This window comes from Salmo salar, chromosome 15 (genome assembly GCF_965601325.2).
Source record: "Salmo salar chromosome 15, fSalSal1, whole genome shotgun sequence".
NCBI classification, from domain to species: domain Eukaryota; kingdom Metazoa; phylum Chordata; class Actinopteri; order Salmoniformes; family Salmonidae; genus Salmo; species Salmo salar.
In genome coordinates, this window is record NC_138305.1 from 40817772 (window position 1) to 40838165 (window position 20394).

At 47.0% G+C, this 20394-nt stretch overlaps 1 protein-coding gene across 1 annotated transcript in view; it reads left to right on the forward strand.

The window, feature by feature from the left end:
- LOC106571517 (laminin subunit alpha-2) overlaps positions 1 to 20394 on the forward strand; it is a 156590-nt gene that overhangs the window by 58873 nt on the left and 77323 nt on the right. Inside the window, 3 exon segments of the mRNA XM_082961482.1 lie at positions 3728 to 3855; positions 4511 to 4597; positions 11476 to 11687. Coding sequence (XP_082817608.1) covers positions 3728 to 3855; positions 4511 to 4597; positions 11476 to 11687 — 427 coding nt within the window.

Below are 20394 nucleotides of genomic sequence, written 5' to 3' on the forward strand. Positions count from 1 at the left end.
CAGCTGCCTCTGATTAGGAACCCTACTCAGCCCAAAACAAAGAAATACAAAAACATAGAAAAAGGAACTTAGAACGCCCACCCAATGTAACACCCTGGCCTAACCAAAATAAAGAACAAAAACCCCTCTCTATGGCCAGGGCGTTACACCATTCCTGTGAATGCGTAAGGTATTTGGTACTTCTGTAGGTTAGGAGCGTTCCTGTGTCAGGTGTGGTGTCTACGATCGACTACTCTCCTGAGACCTACAGCTGTCTCCTCCAAGGCCGGTTGGTGCCTGTGAATGATGCCATGATGTTGAGTTAAACCCTGGTTGAGTGTGCCCTCCTCCTCCTAGGTAGAGTGCCCTGCTCCTCCCAGGTAGAGTGCCCTCTTCCAGCTAGGTAGAGTGCCCACCTCCTGCTAGGTAGAGGGTGCCCTCCTCCTCCTAGGTAGAGTGTGCCCTAGGTAGAGTGCCCTAGGTAGAGTGCCCTCCTCCTGCGAGGTAGAGTGTGCCCTCCTCCTGCTAGGTAGAGGGTGCCCTCCTCCTGCTAGGTAGAGTGTGCCCTCCTCCTGCTAGGTAGAGGGTGCCCTCCTCCTGCTAGGTAGAGTGTGCCCTGCTCCTGCTACTGTAGGTAGAGTGTGCCCTCCTCCTGCTACTGTAGGTAGAGTGTGTCCTCCTCCTGCTACTGTAGGTAGAGTGTGCCCTGCTCCTGCTACTGTAGGTAGAGTGTGCCCCCCTATTGCTACTGTAGGTAGAGTGTGCCCTCCTCCTGCTACTGTAGGTAGAGTGTGTCCTCCTCCTGCTACTGTAGGTAGAGTGTGCCCTCCTCCTGCTAGTGTAGGTAGAGTGTGTCCTCCTCCTGCTACTGTAGGTAGAGTGTGCCCTCCTCCTGCTACTGTAGGTAGAGTGTGTCCTCCTCCTGCTACTGTAGGTAGAGTGTGCCCTCCTCCTGCTACTGTAGGTAGAGTGTGCCCTCCTCCTGCTACTGTAGGTAGAGTGTGTCCTCCTCCTGCTACTGTAGGTAGAGTGTGCCCTCCTCCTGCTACTGTAGGTAGAGTGTACCCTCCTCCTGCTACTGTAGGTAGAGTGTGCTCTCCTCCTGCTACTGTAGGTAGTGTGCCCTCCTCCTGCTACTGTAGGTAGAGTGTGTCCTCCTCCTGCTACTGTAGGTAGAGTGTGCCCTCCTCCTGCTACTGTAGTTAGAGTGTGCCCTCCTCCTGCTAATGTAGGTAGAGTGTGTCCTCCTCCTGCTACTGTAGGTAGAGTGTGTCCTCCTCCTGCTACTGTAGGTAGAGTGTGTTCTCCTCCTGCTACTGTAGGTAGAGTGTGCCCTCCTCCTGCTACTGTAGGTAGAGTGTGTCCTCCTCCTGCTACTGTAGGTAGTGTGTCCTCCTCCTGCTACTGAAGGTAGAGTGTGCCCTCCTCCTGCTACTGCAGGTAGAGTGTGCCCTCCTCCTGCTACTGTAGGTAGAGTGTGCCCTCCTCCTGCTACTGTAGGTAGAGTGTGCCCTCCTCCTGCTACTGTAGGTAGAGTGTGCCCTCCTCCTGCTACTGTAGGTAGAGTGTGCCCTCCTCCTGCTACTGCAGGTAGAGTGTGCCCTCCTCCTGCTACTGTAGGTAGAGTGTGCCCTCCTCCTGCTACTGTAGGTAGAGTGTGCCCTCCTCCTGCTACTGCAGGTAGAGTGTGCCCTCCTCCTGCTACTGTAGGTAGAGTGTGTCCTCCTCCTGCTACTGTAGGTAGAGTGTGCCCTCCTCCTGCTACTGTAGGTAGAGTGTGTCCTCCTCCTGCTACTGTAGGTAGAGTGTGCCCTCCTCCTGCTACTGTAGGTAGAGTGTGTCCTCCTCCTGCTACTGTAGGTAGAGTGTGCCCTCCTCCTGCTACTGTAGGTAGAGTGTGTCCTCCTCCTGCTACTGTAGGTAGAGTGTGCCCTCCTCCTGCTACTGTAGGTAGAGTGTGTCCTCCTCCTGCTACTGTAGGTAGAGTGTGCCCTCCTCCTGCTACTGTAGGTAGAGTGTGTCCTCCTCCTGCTACTGTAGGTAGAGTGTGTCCTCCTCCTGCTACTGTAGGTAGAGTGTGCCCTCCTCCTGCTACTGTAGGTAGAGTGTGCCCTCCTCCTGCTACTGTAGGTAGAGTGTGCCCTCCTCCTGCTACTGTAGGTAGAGTGTGCCCTCCTCCTGCTACTGTAGGTAGAGTGTGCCCTCCTCCTGCTACTGTAGGTAGAGTGTGCCCTCCTCCTGCTACTGCAGGTAGAGTGTGCCCTCCTCCTGCTACTGTAGGTAGAGTGTGGCCTCCTCCTGCTACTGTAGGTAGAGTGTGCCCTCCTCCTGCTACTGCACGTAGAGTGTGCCCTCCTCCTGCTACTGTAGGTAGAGTGTGCCCTCCTCCTGCTACTGTAGGTAGTGTGCCCTCCTCCTGCTACTGCAGGTAGAGTGTGCCCTCCTCCTGCTACTGCAGGTAGAGTGTGCCCTCCTCCTGCTACTGTAGGTAGAGTGTGCCCTCCTCCTGCTACTGCAGGTAGAGTGTGCCCTCCTCCTGCTACTGTAGGTAGAGTGTGCCCTCCTCCTGCTACTGTAGGTAGAGTGTGCCCTCCTCCTGCTACTGCAGGTAGAGTGTGCCCTCCTCCTGCTACTGTAGGTAGAGTGTGCCCTCCTCCTGCTACTGCGGGTAGAGTGTACCCTCCTCCTGCTACTGTAGGTTGAGTTTGCCCTCCTCCTGCTAGGTTGAGTTTGCCCTCCTCCTGCTAGGTTGAGTTTGCCCTCCTCCTGCTAGGTTGAGTTTGCCCTCCTCCTGCTAGGTAGAGTGTGCCCTCCTTCTGCTGGGTAGAGTGTGCTTTCTCCTGCTAGGTAGAGTGTGCTTTCTCCTGCTAGGTAGAGTGTGCCTTTCTGACTGGCATCTATAAAGGCTCTCAGGATTTATCCCACAAGAGATTGGTCATTTTAACGGAGATAGGCTCTACGGCTCTGTGCCAAGCACGTCTGGGGTTTATAGGTAGAGCCAATACACAAACTCACACATTTACACACTAAAACACACACACACACTTGTGCGTGCGCATACACTAAACTGCGTGCCCATCCCTCCCCCCGTAATCAAGAAATCTTCTCTATTCTGGTGATTATGCTGAGTAGACATCTGCAATTGACTCAAGAGCGTTTAGTCTTTATTGGGGCTGACGAGGCGTGGAGCTGAAAAAAACAGCTCTTATTTTATTAGCGGTGCATTACCGGAGTTTGGGTTAATGCCAATCTGTGGGGAAATGCATTACGTTTAATTTGGCAACATCAGGCTCACAAAGTCTCGGTCAGTTATTCACCGGACCATCCCTGTCAGACAGACACTATGGAGAGAAACTTTGGGTTTCTTTGTAGATTTTACTCACATTTTGTTAATTGTTCATCCAGGTTCCAACCGCTCTCAAATTCCTAGCCAGATCTATGGATACAAGGACTCCATGATATCACAGAGATTTATTTGTGGCTATATAGGGTTTGTTACACATTTATGTTCTTTACAAATATTGGAGTAAAACAAGTTTATATTTTGGGTTCTGATGGGGTACAACAGTTAAACTGAGCTCATGAGGCTTTTATAAGATATATTCTTCAAGAACCAATGGGTACATATCATTAATTTATACATCAGAAAATGTATGTAGCAACTGCGGATTGGCCCTTTAAAGAATGGATTCATTAATTTGCTGTAATTTAACCCTATAAACCTAAATAACCTACTGTACATTCCCAGGGCTGTACTGACCACACCACCGGATTCCACTGTGATGAATGTATCCCTGGATTCTATGGGGAAGCTAACAAGGGAACGCTGAAAGAACGCCAGCCCTGCGCCTGCCCCTTCAACATTTCATCAAACAAGTGTGTCATCACTTGTCATGTGGAAATAGGTTAATACAGCACTTAATCAGAACCTTTATCTAGCCACACTGACCTCTATCTGTAATGCATTATCGTCTTATAATAGCTTTTATTTTCTCATCATGACTCTAATCCTTAGTCACTTTAATGTTTTATTTAGGGCTGATGGTGCTGTCGACTAGCTCTGTTGTTTTTCCACAAAGTTGAGGTCGCTGACTTGCGAACAGGGCCAGAGACAATCGCTTTAGTCAAGCACTGGTAATGGGTGGTAATCCCCTGGTGGTCAATGTGGGGTGGCGCACCCCGGTGCCAGAACTGGAGCAGCTTAGCATTCCTCTACACTAGACCATAGCGGTAGAACTAGCCCCTCCATTGTTCCTGGTCCTGGGATCCAGTGCTGTCTGAAATAGACCACTCATTCAGTCAGACCTCAGTCAGGAACCTGGAACCTGACCCAACAGCCAGCCCAGCCAGCCCAGCCAGCTCAACTCATCTCTCTATCTTTGGGATCAGGAGGAGGACAGGAGCTGGACTCTCCCTCTTTTTCAACTCAGTGATGTTGTTGTGTTTGTGGGGGTGGAACGATGGGGTTGTTGATACGAGCTTCTTTTCTTTTTCTTGTACTCCCTGTTTCTATTGCTGAAAAACATTGTCGTTTCAGCCCCACCTGCCATGTGGACCTGCGAGGGGAGCTGATATGTGACCGATGGCAGCCGGGGTACACGGGAACACGCTGTGATAGGTGAGTGGCCCAGGCCTCTGTACCCACAGACAGAGGGGGTTAACCTTTGTAGACACAATTATATCACAGCCTTAATCCAGTTGACTTGAGCTGTTCAGGGACCTTTTGTTAGCTTTGTGCTGCTGTTTGGTATTGGTAGATGACCTGCTTTTCCAATGGGTTGTAATCGTTTCTCACTTAGAAATGAAATGGGAATGTCTAAGCATCTTTTTGTATGTCTGTATATAGGTTATAAAGGAAAACACTTGAGTAAATGAGGGATACAAAGTATATTTAAAGCAGGTGCATCCACACAGGTGTGGTTCCTGTGTTAATTAAGTTCCTGAGTCAATTAACATCCCATCATGTTTAGAGTCATGTACTGTATAAAAATGCTGGGCAAGACATTATTGTGGCTACCATTGCTATGCCCCCATAGAATGACAATGCCCCCATCCACAGGGCACGAGTGGTCACTGAATGGTTTGATGAGCATGAAAACGATGTAAACCATATGCCATGGCCGTCTTAGTCACCAGATCTCAACCCAATGGAATGCTGATGGGTGATTCTGGAACGGTGCCTGAGACCGCGTTTTCCAATACCTACAAAACACCAAATTATGGAATTTATTTCTAGTGAAAGAATGGAGTTGCATCCCAATAGAGTTCCAGACACTTGTAGAATCTATGCCAAGTTGCATTAAAGTGTTTCCTTTATTTTGGCAGTTACCTGTATGTAGGCCTATTTTATGCTCTGCTAAATCAAAACCAAACAGGAAGCCATGTCAATAGGTTATAGATAGACCTAAATTAGTCTAAATCATATTTAATGTAATTATATATGGATCACTTCTGAGTTGATTATGCTCATGACTATTGGCAGTTTTAGATGATGTATTGGTCTGTCACCGGTGGCTAGTGGATTTTATAGTTATTCATTACACATGCATGTCAATAGCAGACCCATATGCCACTGTGGTCTTTTCTGGTTTGTCTGTTGATTTCAGTTGCCATATGGTACTGTGTGGCTATGAAAGCCACTCATAAAAGTGTAGAGGCTGCAGAGGGGTTCAGTTGATGTTTCAAAGCGCTGGGATCTTTCCCAGAGGCGTCAGTAGACAAAGGACCATCCTCTCTGGAGCAGCGGGAAGATTGATCACTTTGCAGTCGATGCCCACATATCTCTTCTGAGGTCTCTTGATTTCATTTGCATCATAAATACATACATTTCGCTGCCTCTCTTTCTCTATTTTTCTCTCTCTCCATCTCATGCTCTGTGGGGACAGAGGGATGGATGGTTGGAGCAGTATTTATAATTGCTGTGTGGTGGGTGTGGGTTTGCTGCTGCAGGGCTGAGATGGGGGTGAGGCGGCACCCCTCTCTATGACCCATGCTCTCTGACAGATGGAGACAGGCTGCTGTGGGCATGCTTGCCATCCCTGTGCCACGCTGCCTGGGAGATGCCTGCACTGCTCTGCTCTTGAACTATAAAGCGAGAGAGTCCAGGTGGGACAAGGAGGGATTTGGGTTCTGTGGGTCATATGTGGGGACACAAGCCCATTTAGGCTGCTGACAGACAGGATGGGGCCTCATCTATCATGGCTGCCTAAAACAGGGGGCCTGGGGCCCAGGTCTCTGAGAGAGCCGGTGAAGTGAAGGACGTTACAGAGGTGTGCTCTCAGAATGTCCCTCTTCACATCTGGACCTACAGTACCTCTCTCTAGTATAGTGAGAGTGAACTGAACCCTGGAAGTGGAGCACTGTCTGCCTGATAACAAGGGACGCTCTGCTGCAGGACCAAGGAGGGTTAGTTGGTAATAATAGCTATCACCTCAGCACTGTCAAACTACTGCAACCCCTGAAAACAAATTGGCAGTCGGAGCTAAAAGAGGCGTGTGAAGAGGTCTCTACCCCGATGGGAAGCAATACTGCAGGGGCCAGGAGTACATTCAGTCAAGTGCAGAGTTGCCAGTAATAAGGTTATTGATTTTGGGGGGAAAAGTCTATCCAGAGAGCAGGGAAAGAAGTTTCACTTCAAATTTTTGGGAAGCTGATCTGAGTGGGTAGGAGAACACATGGAAGCTGTCGATGAGAATACACAACAGTATCTTGGCAGTTGGAAAGATATATAGACACTGCTTTCGATACATAGACACAGACCTCCAAACCTGTGCCTCTTCTCTGTCTGAGTCTCTGAGCTCTCGGAGACATTAGAGTTTATGTATAGCTTGTCTGCGGGTGGGCATGGGCACCTGATCCACCAGGATCTGTCAGATAGAGCAGTGTGTGTTGCCAGGTTGGGGTGAGAATGTTTCCTTTTTTAAAGGGGGCTGCCAAGAAAAAGAGCTGAGGAGGTATTTATAGATGGGCAAGACAGACACCTGGCGGGAAACATCAGTGTTTAAGACATACTCTTCTTGTTTGTCTGAGAGAGCAAGGCTGCCAGGCTGCCTGGGAGAGTTAATGGGTGTCAGACGGTGCCATGTGGACCCCTCACCCTCGACCATACACTCTGAAAAAAAGGTACTATCTAGAACCTAAAAGGGTTCTTTGGCTGTCCCCATAGGAGAACCCTTTCAATAATCCTTTTTGGTTCCAGGTAGAACCCGTTTGGGTTCAATGTAAAACCCTTTCCACAGGTGGTTCTACAAAAACCCAAAAGGGTTCTACCTGCAACCAAAAAGGGTTCCACCCTTTTGGAACCATTTTTCTAAGAGTGTACCCTCTCCCAGGAACCACAGCCCCACAGCTCCCAGGAACCACAGCCTCATTCTTAGTGGATATTAAGCCTACCTAGATCATGAGATAAAGTTAGATATACAGTTCTATTTGATAGATCTTTGTCAAAATATGAATTATAGGTGAAACCATATTCAATGTACAGTATATATTAAGAAATCAAAATGTTCTGTTTCATATTTCCATAGATTTCTATAAACAAGAAGGCTCCATAACTCACTGCTCAGAAACGAAACAGGCCCTTCCCCTATCCAAAGTACCTATCAAGCCATGTGGTGTAGCGTCCCAGCCATCTTGCTCCATGTTTGCCTGAAGTTACAAGCATGCAGGGATATAAACTCGGAAAAAAAGAAACATCTTCTCACTGTCAACTGCGTTTATTTTCAGTAAACTTAGCATGTGTAAATATTTCTATGAACATAACAAGATTCAACAACTGAAACAAACTGTACAAGTTCCACAGACATGTGACTAACAGAAATGGAATAATGTGTACCTGAACAAAGGGGGAGTCAAAATCAAAAATTACAGTCCGTATCTGGTGTGGCCACCAGCTGCATTAAGTACTGCAGTGCATCTCTTCCTCATGGACTGCACCAGACTTGCCAGTTATTGCTGTGAGATGTTACCCCACTCTTCCACCAAGGAAATTACACACATTCCTATGACAATAAACGCGAATCTGAACATCACCCCTGGTGAGACAAAACCACGACTCGTCAGTGAAGAGCACTTTTTGCCAGTCCTGTCTGGTCCAGCAACGGTGGGTTTGTGCCCATAGGCGACGTTGTTGCCGGTGATGTCTGGTGAGGACCTGCCTTACAACAGGCCTACAAGCCATCAGTCCAGCCTCTCTCAGCCTATTGTGGACAGTCTCAGCCTATTGTGGACGCTCAAGGTCCTAAACGATATCATAACCACCGTACAGCCATCTTCATCGACCTGGCCAAGGCTTTCGACTCTGTCATTCAACGTATTCTTATCAGCAGACTCAACAGCCTTTCTCAACAGGTTTCTCTAATGACTGCCTCGCCTGGTTCACTAACTACTTCTCAGATAGAGTTCAGTGTGTCAAATCGGAGGGCCTGTTGTCCGGACCTCTGGCAGTCTCTATGGGGGTGCCACAGGGTTCAATTCTTGGGCTGACTCTTTTCTCTGTATATATCAATGATGTCACTCTTGCTGCGGGTGATTCTTTGATTCACCTCTATGCAGACGACACCATTCTGTATACATCTGGCCCTTCTTTGGACACTATGTTAACAAACCTCCAAACGAGCTTCAACATACAACACTCCTTCCGTGGCCTCCAACTGCTCTCTAATTCTAGTAAAACTAAATGCATGCTCTTCAACCGATTGCTGCAACCGCCCACTAGCATCACTACTCTGGACGGTTCTGACTTGTGGACAACTATAAATATCTAGGTGTCTGGCTAGACTGTAAACTCTCCTTCCAGACTCACATTAAGCATCTTCAATCCAAAGTTAAATCTAGAATCGGCTTCCTATTTTGCAAAAACAAAGCCTCCTTCTCTCATGCTGCCAAACTTACCCTCGTAAAACTGACTATCCTACCGATCCTTGACTTCGGCGATGTAATTTACAAATTAGCCTCCAACACTCTACTCAGCAAATTGGATGCAGTCTATCACAGTGCCATCTGTTTTGTCACCAAAGCCCCATATACTACCCGCACTGCGACCTGTATGTTCTCATTACCTGGTCCTCGCTACTTATTCGTCGCCAAACCCACTGGCTCCAGGTCATCTATAAGTCTTTGCTAAGTATAGCTCCATCTTATCTCAGCACACTGGTCACCATAGCAACACCCACCCGTAACACACGCTCCAGCAGTTATATTTCACTGGTCATCCCCAAAGCCAACACCTCCTTTGGCCGCCTTTCCTTACAGTTCTCTGCTGCCAATGACTGGAACGTATTGCAAAAATCACTGAAGTTGGAGACTTATATCTCCACTTTAAGGGTCAGCTGTCAGAACAGCTTAACGATCGCTGCAGCTGTACACAGCCCATCTGTAAATAGCCCATCCAACCAACTACCTACCTCATCCCCATAGTTCTTTTTGTTTTTCTGCTCTTTTGCACACCAGTATTTCTACTTGCACATCCTCATCTGCACATATATCACTCTAGTGTAAATTGCTAAATTGTATTTACTTCACCACTATTGGCCTATTTATTGCCTTAACTCCTTACTTCATTTGCACACACTGTATACAGATTTTTCTATTGTGTTATTGACTGTACGTTTGTTTATCCCAACTCTGTGTTGTTGTTTTTGTTGCACTACTTTGCTTTATCTTGGCCAGGTCGCAGTTGTAAATGAGAACTTGTTCTCAACTGGCCTACCTGGTTAAATAAATGTGAAATAATTTGTATTTCTTTTTTTTGAATTGCGGACAGTCAGCACTGATGGAGGGATTGTGCGTTCCTGGTGTAACTCGGGCAGTTGTTGTTGCCATCCTGTACCTGTCCCGCAGGTGTGATGTTCAGATGTACCGATCCTGTGCAGGTGTTGTTACACGTGGTCTGCCACTGAGGACGATCAGCTGTCTGTCCTGTCTCCCTGTAGCGCTGTGTTAGGCGTCTCACAGTACAGACATTGCAATTTATTGCCCTGGCCACATCTGCAGTCCTCATGCTTCCTTGCAGCATGCCTAAGGCACGTTCACACAGATGAGCAGGGTCCCTGGGCATCTTTCTTTTGTTGTTTTTCAGAGTCAGTAGAAAGGCCTCTTTAGTGTCCTAAGTTTTCATAACTGTGACCTTAATTGCCTACCGTCTGTAAGCTGTTAGTGTCTTAACCATTCCACAGGTGCATATTCATTAATTGTTTATGGTTCATTGAACAAACATGGGAAACAGTGTTTAAACCCTTTACAATGAAGATCTGTGAAGTTATTTGGATTTTTACAAATTATCTTTGAAAGACAGGGTCCTGAAAAAGGGACGTTTCTTTTTTTTCTGAGGTTATATGTGTAGTGTACCTTTTGCATGCATAGAATCTCGCCACCCAGACTATGATACATGAAATATGTTGATCAGGACTCACTCTGTATGAGGACAGGTTTCCTTTAAAGTGTGTGCTTCCCCATACAGAGAACAGAGTTATCCTAGCTTTGACCTAGGTGTCTTCATATTCAACAGGTAGTGCTGTATAGTTTACAGCAGTCCATTGCCCAGTCAGCAGGACACTAAAAGTGCCTGATATCCCATTTAGTCCGGACCCATGTTTGGCCATGATATCTGCATTAGTGCTGTCTACTCCCCAAGACACCCGCATGATGGTTCAAATGAAATTACAGACACGTACTCACTGTTCCACGCCAATGGCTCCTTCTCACATAAGACATTCGGAAGCAATAACATATTCAATTAATAAGTCTTCCGCGACTAAAGGAATCCGCTGCGCATGATATGGAATGATTACTTTTCCCATTTGGTATCATGCAGATAGAACGGCGGTGTGGAGATAAGAGTTGTAGAAACCATTTAACAAGGAGGCAATAGATGGAATGTATATCTTTATCAGTGCAGAACACGACTGACTTCTGAGGAGATATATGGCGGGAAAAGCAGGACAGTGCAGATAAGAGTTGGTAGGGGGAATATTGATATTGTCTGTGGCTTCACACGTTTGCCTTTTCAGATTGTTTCTCTGTGTTTTGACTGCCAATGAAACTGCCTACTGTTTCATTATTGAAGCCATCTAAGTGAAACACTGAGCGGCAGTCATACAAAGCTGTACGTGCTTGGTGTGGTTGCTAATTATCCAGTTTCACTACAGACTTGAAAAGGAGCAGAGGCATTGTGGTCATATGTTGATTTCTGTTGTTATACTTTAACTCTACTTATGGGAAACACATTCTCCCCATACCTGAGCAGTGATCATTCAGTCCACTGCTGTACAGTGCAATCACTCCTTCCTGCTCAAATTAGTCATGAATGGGCTATACTATAACTACGGTCTGCGGTTATTCCTGGTCAGGACACAAGGTCAGAAGAAAAACCTCACCTTACCTTACCTAGAACTAGGTCCCAGAGTTTCTCCTTGTCATCTCATACAGTATGGTAAGGAAACACTCAGGGCCCTAGCCACCATTCTTGATTTCCCGCTCCATCTCTGGTCACTGTAGATGCATCAATGGCTACTTTGGTCAGCCGGTGGTTAAGGGGGGATTGTGCCAGCCCTGCCAGTGTAACGGTAACCTGGACCTGGCCTCACGGCGGAGCTGCGACACCATCACCGGCTCCTGTCTGAGGTGTAGGGATGGATACGGGGGAACCAACTGCGACACCTGCTCCGAGGGGTTCTACGGGGACGCCATTGAGGCCAAACACTGCCAACGTGAATATAAGAAGTACATGAGTATCAGAGCCTGCAGTGCGTTAAAGCCCCTGTTCCTGTCTGACTGTCTGAGTCTCCTGTGAAGAGCGGGGTGTTGCTTTAATGTAGTGGAGCGCTGCCTGCCTGCCAGACAGCCTGTCTGCCAGATGTAGCAGTGTGTTTGAGAATGTTTGGCTTTGAGAAGATATATTAGGATGGAGAGAGAGAGCGAGAGAGAGAGAGAAGACTGAGATGTGCAGGTGGTGACTGTCTGTGTAAATCCACATAAACAACCTGTGTTGAATCACAAACTTCAATGCCTGGCCCATAATAGTTTATCATTCATCTGCCTCTCCATTCTCTGCAGTGTAGTCTGCTCTGTTGATTATGTCTGAAGATAACTAATAAGTCTCCGTTTACCAAAATAACCCATTTGACTATAATGCCAAGTTAATTAAAAATACATTACAGCTTATAGCCAAATGGATTATTGATATATAACTCTTGAAATACACATGCAATACAATAAGATGGTTCATATAGAGAAAATAGAGGTATTGATAGTTATTGATAGTATATGAAAACTAGAGACAAGGTAGAGCTCAATAGCTAAACATGCAGTTAGGCCAATGCCTAAAGGAATTCTACAAGAGAATGGAATGGCTGCCATCATCTGCATGGTTAAAAGCTCTGCAGCAAAACACACTACTTCCATTTGAATGAAATCTATCGAGGTTGGTGAGAAGAAGTACATTTTCTCGGAAATAGTGTGGCAGTCCTAACTGATTCAAGTGGTGGTTGTGAGGCATGGGGCGGAGATGGAGTAATCAACATTAGGAATGCAGAAACAGGGCCGCAGTTGATGCAAATTGCCGACACTATAATGGTGGCAGGGAAACTGCTCGTAGTGTTTCATTAAAAACAAGTTGATGATCATTGTCACAGATCACTGCGACATAATGTGGCTGACGCACAGTGTGATCTTGATGTCGATTTCAGTGTGTGATGAAACCATCAACCTGACCCGTTCTCTCTCTCTCTCTCTCTCTCTGACAGCCACAATTAAAAACTTGACCCATCCTAGATCCCATCTGGACTCCATGCTGTCAGGAGAAAGGAGAAAGGAATCTTACAACTCATACTAATTCCAACCTGTAAACATTGAATAAATGCAGGCATTTTGGCAAACCTTTCGTGGGCTAGGGCGACTGAGTCTAGTACAAAGACTGAACAAAAGCAGCTGTCCCCTCCAACCAGTCCTATAGGAAACCATCTGTGATGTCCCTGCAAACAAGTCCTATAGGAAACCATCTGTGATGTCCACTCCAACCAGTCCTATAGCAAACCATCTGTGATGTCCACACCAACCAGTCCTATAGGAAACCATCTGATGTCCCCGCCAACCAGTCCTATAGGAAACCATCTGTGATGTCCACACTAACGAGTCCTATAAGAAATCATCTGATGACCCCGCCAACCAGTCCTATAGGAAACCATCTGTGATGTCCCCGCCAACCAGTCCTCTAGAAAATCATCTGATGTCCCCACCAACCAGTCCTCTAGGAAACCATCTGTGATGTCCCCGCCAACCAGTCCTATAGGAAGCCATCTGTGATGTCCCCGCCAACCAGTCCTATAGGAAACCATCTGTGATGTCCCCTCCAACCAATCCTATAGGAAAACATCTGTGATGTCCCCTCCAGCCAGTCCTATAGGAAACCATCTGTGATGTCCCCTCCAACCAGTCCTATAGGAAACCATCTGTGATGTCCCCACCAACCAGTCCTATAGGAAACCATCTGTGATGTCCCCGCCAACCAGTCCTATAGGAAACCATCTGATGTCCCCACCAACCAGTCCTATAGGAAACCATCTGTGATGTCCCCTCCAACCAGTCCTATAGGAAACCATCTGTGATGTCCCGCCAACCAGTCCTATAGGAAACCATCTGTGATGTCCCCACCAACCAGTCCTATAGGAAACCATCTGTGATGTCCCCTCCAACCAGTCCTATAGGAAACCATCTGTGATGTCCCCACCAACCAGTCCTATAGGAAACCATCTGTGATGTCCCCTCCAACCAGTCCTATAGGAAACCATCTGTGATGTCCCCACCAACCAGTCCTATAGGAAACCATCTGATGTCCCCACCAACCAGTCCTATAGGAAACCATCTGTGATGTCCCCGCCAACCAGTCCTATAGGAAACCATCTGATGTCCCCACCAACCAGTCCTATAGGAAACCATCTGTGATGTCCCCTCCAACCAGTCCTATAGGAAACCATCTGATGTCCCCACCAACCAGTCCTATAGGAAACCATCTGTGATGTCCCCTCCAACCAGTCCTATAGGAAACCATCTGTGATGTCCCGCCAACCAGTCCTATAGGAAACCATCTGTGATGTCCCCACCAACCAGTCCTATAGGAAACCATCTGTGATGTCCACACTAACCAGTCCTATAGGAAATCATCTGATGACCCCGCCAACCAGTCCTATAGGAAACCATCTGTGATGTTCCCGCCAACCAGTCCTCTAGAAAACCATCTGATGTCCCCACCAACCAGTCCTCTAGGAAACCATCTGTGATGTCCCCACCAACCAGTCCTATAGCAAACCATCTGTGATGTCCACGCCAACCAGTCCTATAGGACACCATCTGTGATGTCCCCGCCAACCAGTCCTATAGGAAACCATCTGATGTCCCCACCAACCAGTCCTATAGGAAACCATCTGTGATGTCCCCGCTAACCAGTCCTATAGGAAACCATCTGTGATGTCCCCGCTAACCAGTCCTGTAGGAAACCATCTGTGATGTCCCCACCAACCAGTCCTATAGGAAACCATCTGTGATGTCCCCACCAACCAGTCCTATAGGAAACCATCTGTGATGTCCCCGCTAACCAGTCCTGTAGGAAACCATCTGTGATGTCCCCGCCAACCAGTCCTATAGGAAACCATCTGATGTCCCCTCCAACCAGTCCTATATGAAACCATCTGATGTCCCCACCAACCAGTCCTATAGGAAACCATCTGTGATGTCCCCGCTAACCAGTCCTATAGGAAACCATCTGTGATTTCCCCGCTAACCAGTCCTGTAGGAAACCATCTGTGATGTCCCCGCCAACCAGTCCTATAGGAAACCATCTGATGTCCCCACCAACCAGTCCTATAGGAAACCATCTGTGATGTCCCCTCCAACCAGTCCTATAGGAAACCATCTGTGATGTCCCCTCCAACCAGTCCTATAGGAAACCATCTGTGATGTCCCCGCCAACCAGTCCTATAGGAAACCATCTGTGATGTCCCCTCCAACCAGTCCTATAGGAAACCATCTGATATCCCCACCAACCAGTCCTATAGGAAACCATCTGATGTCCCCGCTAACAAGTCCTATAGAAAACCATCTGTGATGTCCCCTCCAGACAGTCCTATAGGAAACCATCTGTGATGTCCCCGCCAACCAGTCCTATAGGAAACCATCTGATGTCCCCACCAACCAGTCCTATAGGAAACCATCTGTGATGTCCCCTCCAACCAGTCCTATAGGAAACCATCTGTGATGTCCCCTCCAACCAGTCCTATAGGAAACCATCTGTGATGTCCCCGCCAACCAGTCCTATAGGAAACCATCTGTGATGTCCCCTCCAACCAGTCCTATAGGAAACCATCTGATATCCCCACCAACCAGTCCTATAGGAAACCATCTGATGTCCCCGCTAACCAGTACTATAGGAAACCATCTGTGATGTCCCCTCCAGACAGTCCTATAGGAAACCATCTGTGATGTCCCCTCCAACCAGTCCTATAGGAAACTATCTGATGTCCCCGCCAACCAGTCCTATAGGAAACCATCTGTGATGTCCCCGCTAACCAGTCCTATAGGAAACCATCTGTGATGTCCCCTCCAACCAGTCCTATAGGAAACCATCTGTGATGTCCCCTCCAACCAGTCCTATAGGAAACCATCTGTGATGTCCCCTCCAACCAGTCCTATAGGAAACCATCTGTGATGTCCCCTCCAACCAGTCCTATAGGAAACCATCTGTGATGTCCCCGCTAACCAGTCCTGTAGGAAACCATCTGTGATGTCCCCACCAACCAGTCCTATAGGAAACCATCTGTGATGTCCCCACCAACCAGTCCTATAGGAAACCATCTGTGATGTCCCCGCTAACCAGTCCTGTAGGAAACCATCTGTGATGTCCCCGCCAACCAGTCCTATAGGAAACCATCTGATGTCCCCTCCAACCAGTCCTATATGAAACCATCTGATGTCCCCACCAACCAGTCCTATAGGAAACCATCTGTGATGTCCCCGCTAACCAGTCCTATAGGAAACCATCTGTGATGTCCCCGCTAACCAGTCCTGTAGGAAACCATCTGTGATGTCCCCGCCAACCAGTCCTATAGGAAACCATCTGTGATGTCCCCTCCAACCAGTCCTATAGGAAACCATCTGTGATGTCCCCTCCAACCAGTCCTATAGGAAACCATCTGATATCCCCGCCAACCAGTCCTATAGGAAACCATCTGATGTCCCCACCAACCAGTCCTATAGGAAACCATCTGTGATGTCCCCTCCAACCAGTCCTATAGGAAACCATCTGTGATGTCCCCTCCAACCAGTCCTATAGGAAACCATCTGTGATGTCCCCTCCAACCAGTCCTATAGGAAACCATCTGTGATGTCCCCTCCAACCAGTCCTATAGGAAACCATCTGTGATGTCCCCTCCAACTAGTCCTATAGGAAACCATCTGTGATGTCCCCTCCAACCAGTCCTATAGGAAACCATCTGTGCCTGTGTTTTCTCTGCAGATCACTAGGACTTTTTAAAGTAAATAATGAGCCAGTTATGCAATGCAAATGTGTTCCTATGTCTAGCAATCTGCAAGCTGTTGGATTTGTGTACTCTGTATGAGTTGATGATAGTAGACAGTAGTACAACACAGGAATAGGACAGAAGAGGACATGGTTGTACTGTACAGCACATACCTTTATCTAAGAGGACTTGGCTGGGGCTGCATTTAGACTGTTCCTTTTTAAATCTGATAATATCCAACCCATCTCCTCCCCTCCTCCTCTCGTCTGTCTGCAGGGTGCCAGTGTCACAATGCAGAACTCCTTTAACTCAGTGATATTTGTGGGTTTTCAAGCATGAACTGCTCTTTCAAGTCTTGCCACAACATCTCAATTGGGATTAGATCTGGACTTTGACTAGGCCATTCTAAAACTTGAAATGTGTTGCTTTTTAACCATTTTCATGTAGACTTGATTGTGTGTTTTTGATCATTGTCTTGCTGCATGACCCAGCAGCACTTCAGCTTCAGCTCACTGACAGATGGCCTGACATTCTTCTGTAGAATTCTCTGATACAGAGCAGAATTCATGGTTCCTTCTATTAAGGTAAGTCGTCCAGGTCCTGAGGCAGCAAAGCATCCTCAAACATCACACTACCACCACCATGCTTGACCGTTGGTTTAAGGTTCTTACTGTGGAATGCAGTGTTTGGTTTTTGACAGGCATAATGGGACCCATGTCATCCTTGCACAGGAAGTCCAGGACCCAGGGCCGTGAGTTCAGACCCAGGGCCGTGAGCTTTGTGTTGAGCTTAGAGGGCACTATAGTATTGAAGGCTGAGCTGTAGTCGATGAACAGCATCCTCACATGTGCATTCCTTTTGTCCAGATGGCTGAGGGCAGTGTGCAGTGTACAATGGCAATTGTGTCATCAGTGGATCTGTCAGGGCGGTAGGCGAATTGGAGAGGGTTGAGTGTGTCGGGGAGGCAGGAGGTGATGGGATCTTTGACTAGCCTCTCGAAGCACTTCATGATGACGGAGCTGAGTGCTACGGGTCGGTAGTCATTCAGTTCAGTTACTTTCCCTTACTTGGGCACTGGGATGATAGCGGACATCTTGAAGCAGCTGGGGATTGTGCTAGCAGATATCCATAGACTTGCTTTCTGCCTTGATTTTGCCTAACCTGATTTTACAGAGAGCTGTGTCTCAAGTCAAGGACGTAGAGAGGCCGGTGTTAGCAAGACTAGGTTTTACCTGCGCCTGTTACTGAATAGCCATATGTGATAGACTGTACATTTATTTATTTATTTTTATTTAACCTTTATGTAACCAAGTAGGCCAGTTGAGAACAAGTTCTCATTTACAACTGCGACTTGGCCAAGATAAAAGCAAAGCAGTGCGACACAAACACAGAGTTACACATGGAATAAACAAACGTACAGTCAATGACACAATAGAAAAGGCTATATCCAATGTGTGCAAATGAAGTAAGATTAGGGAGGTAAGGCAATAAATAGACCATAGTGGCGAAATAATTACAATTTAGCAATTAAACACTGGAGTGATAGATGTGCAGAAGATGAATGTGCAAGTAGAGATACTGGGGTGCAAAGGAGCAAAAAAATAAAAAACAATATAGGGGTGAGGTAGTTGGGTGGGCTATTTACAGATGGGCTATGTACAGGTGCAATGATCTGTAAGCTGCTCTGACAGCTGATGCTTAAAGTTAGTGAGGGAGATATGAGTCTCCAGCTTCAGTGATTTTTGCACTTCGTTCCAGTCATTGGCAGCAGAGAACTGGAAGGAAAGGCGGACAAAGGAGGAGTTGGCTTTGGGGTGACCAGTGAATTATACCTGCTGGAGGGATGGGTGCTGCTATGGTGACCAGTTTACCTAGCAAAGACTTATAGATGACCTGGAGCCAGTGGGTTTGGCGACAAATATGAAGCAAGTGCCAGCCAACGAGAGCATACAGGTTGCAGTGGTGGGTAGTATATGGGGCTTTGGTGACAAAACGGAGGGCACTGTGATAGACTGCATCCAATTTGTTGAGGAGAGTGTCGGAGGCTATTTTGTAAATGACATCGCCAAAGTCAAGGATCGGTAGGATAGTCAGTTTTACGAGGGTATGTTTGGCAGCATGAGAGAAGGATGCTTTGTTGTGAAATAGGAAGCTGATTCTACATTTAATTTTGGATTGGAGATACTTAATGTGAGTCTGGAAGGAGAGTTTACAGTCTAACCAGACACCTAGGTATTTGTAGTTGTCCACATATTCTCAGTCAGAACCGTCCAGAGTAGTGATGCTAGACGGACGGGCTGGTGCAGGCAGCGATCGGTTAAAGAGCATGCATTTAGTTTTATTTGCATTTAAGAGCAGTTGGAGGCCACAGAAGGAGAGTTGTATGGCATTGAAGCTCGTTTGGAGGTTTGTTAACACAATGTCCAAAGAAGGGCCAGAAGTATACAGAATGGTGTTGTCTGCGTAGAGGTGGATCAAAGAATCACCAGCAGCAAGAGCGACATCATTGATGTATACAGAGAAAAGAGTCGGCCCGAGAATTGAACCCTGTGGCACCCCATAGAGACTGCCAGTACATAATAATAGATATTTGAAATGAGCTAGTTCTATATACATATATGATCTAGCTATAAGGCTACTGTATGAATGTATTTTAACTATTATGTACAATATGTACAGGTAACTGCCAACATAAAAGAACCGCGAACATAAAGTGTCTTAATAGAACATTGGGCCATCACGTGCCGCCAGAACAGCTTCAATGTGCCTTTGAATAGATTCTGTGTCTGGAACTCTATCGAAGGTATGCAACACCATTCTTCAACAAGAAATTCCATCTTTTGGTGTTTTGTTGATTGAAAATGCTGTCTCAGGAACCACTCCAGAATCTACATTTTATATTTACATCATTTAGCAGACTTACAGGAGCAGTTAGGATTAAGGTCTTTGCTCAAGGTTACATCGACATATTCTTTACCTAGTCGGCTCGGTGATTCGAACCAGCGACCTTTTGGTTAGTGGCCCAAAGCTCTTAAGGGGATACTTTGGGATTTTGGCAATGAGGCCCTTTATCTTCTTCCCCAGAGTCAGATGAATTTGTGGATACCATTTTATGTCTCTGTGTCCAGTATGAAGGAAGGTAGAGGTAGTTTTGTGAGCCAATGCTAACTAGCATTAGCGCAAACCATGGATAGATGGCAGCATTCGTGCAAAACTGAAAGGGCGAACCACCGCATTTAGCCATGGCAAGGCGACTGGGAATATGGCCGAACACAAACAGTGTAGTTATTCCCTCCTTGAGGCAATCAAACAGGCAAAATGTCAGTATAGAAACAAAGTGGAGTCAAAATCCAATGGCTCAGACACAACACATATGTGGCAGGGTCTACAGACAATCACGGACTACAAAGGGAAAACCAGCCACATCGCGGACACCGGCGTCTTGCTTCCAGACAAGATAAACACCTTCTTCGCCCACTTTGAGGAGAACACAGTGCCACCGACGTGGCTCGCTACCAAGGACTGTGGGCTCTCCTTCTCCGTAGCCGACATGAGTAAGACATTTAAGCATGTTAACCCTCGTAAGGCTGCCGGCCCAGACAGCATCCCTAGCCGCATCCTCGGAGCATGCGCAGACCAGCTGGCTGGAGTGCTTACGGACATATTCAATCTCTCCCTATCCTAGTCTTCTGTCCCCACAAGCTTCAAGATGGCCACCATTGTTCCTGCACCCAAGAAAGCAAAGGTAACTGAACTAAATGACTATGGCCCCATAGCACTCACTTCTGTCATCATGAAGTGCTTTGAGAAACTAGTCAAGGATCATATCACCACTACCTTACCTGACACCCTAGACCCACTTCAATTTGCTTACCGCCCCAATAGATCCACAGACGATGCAATC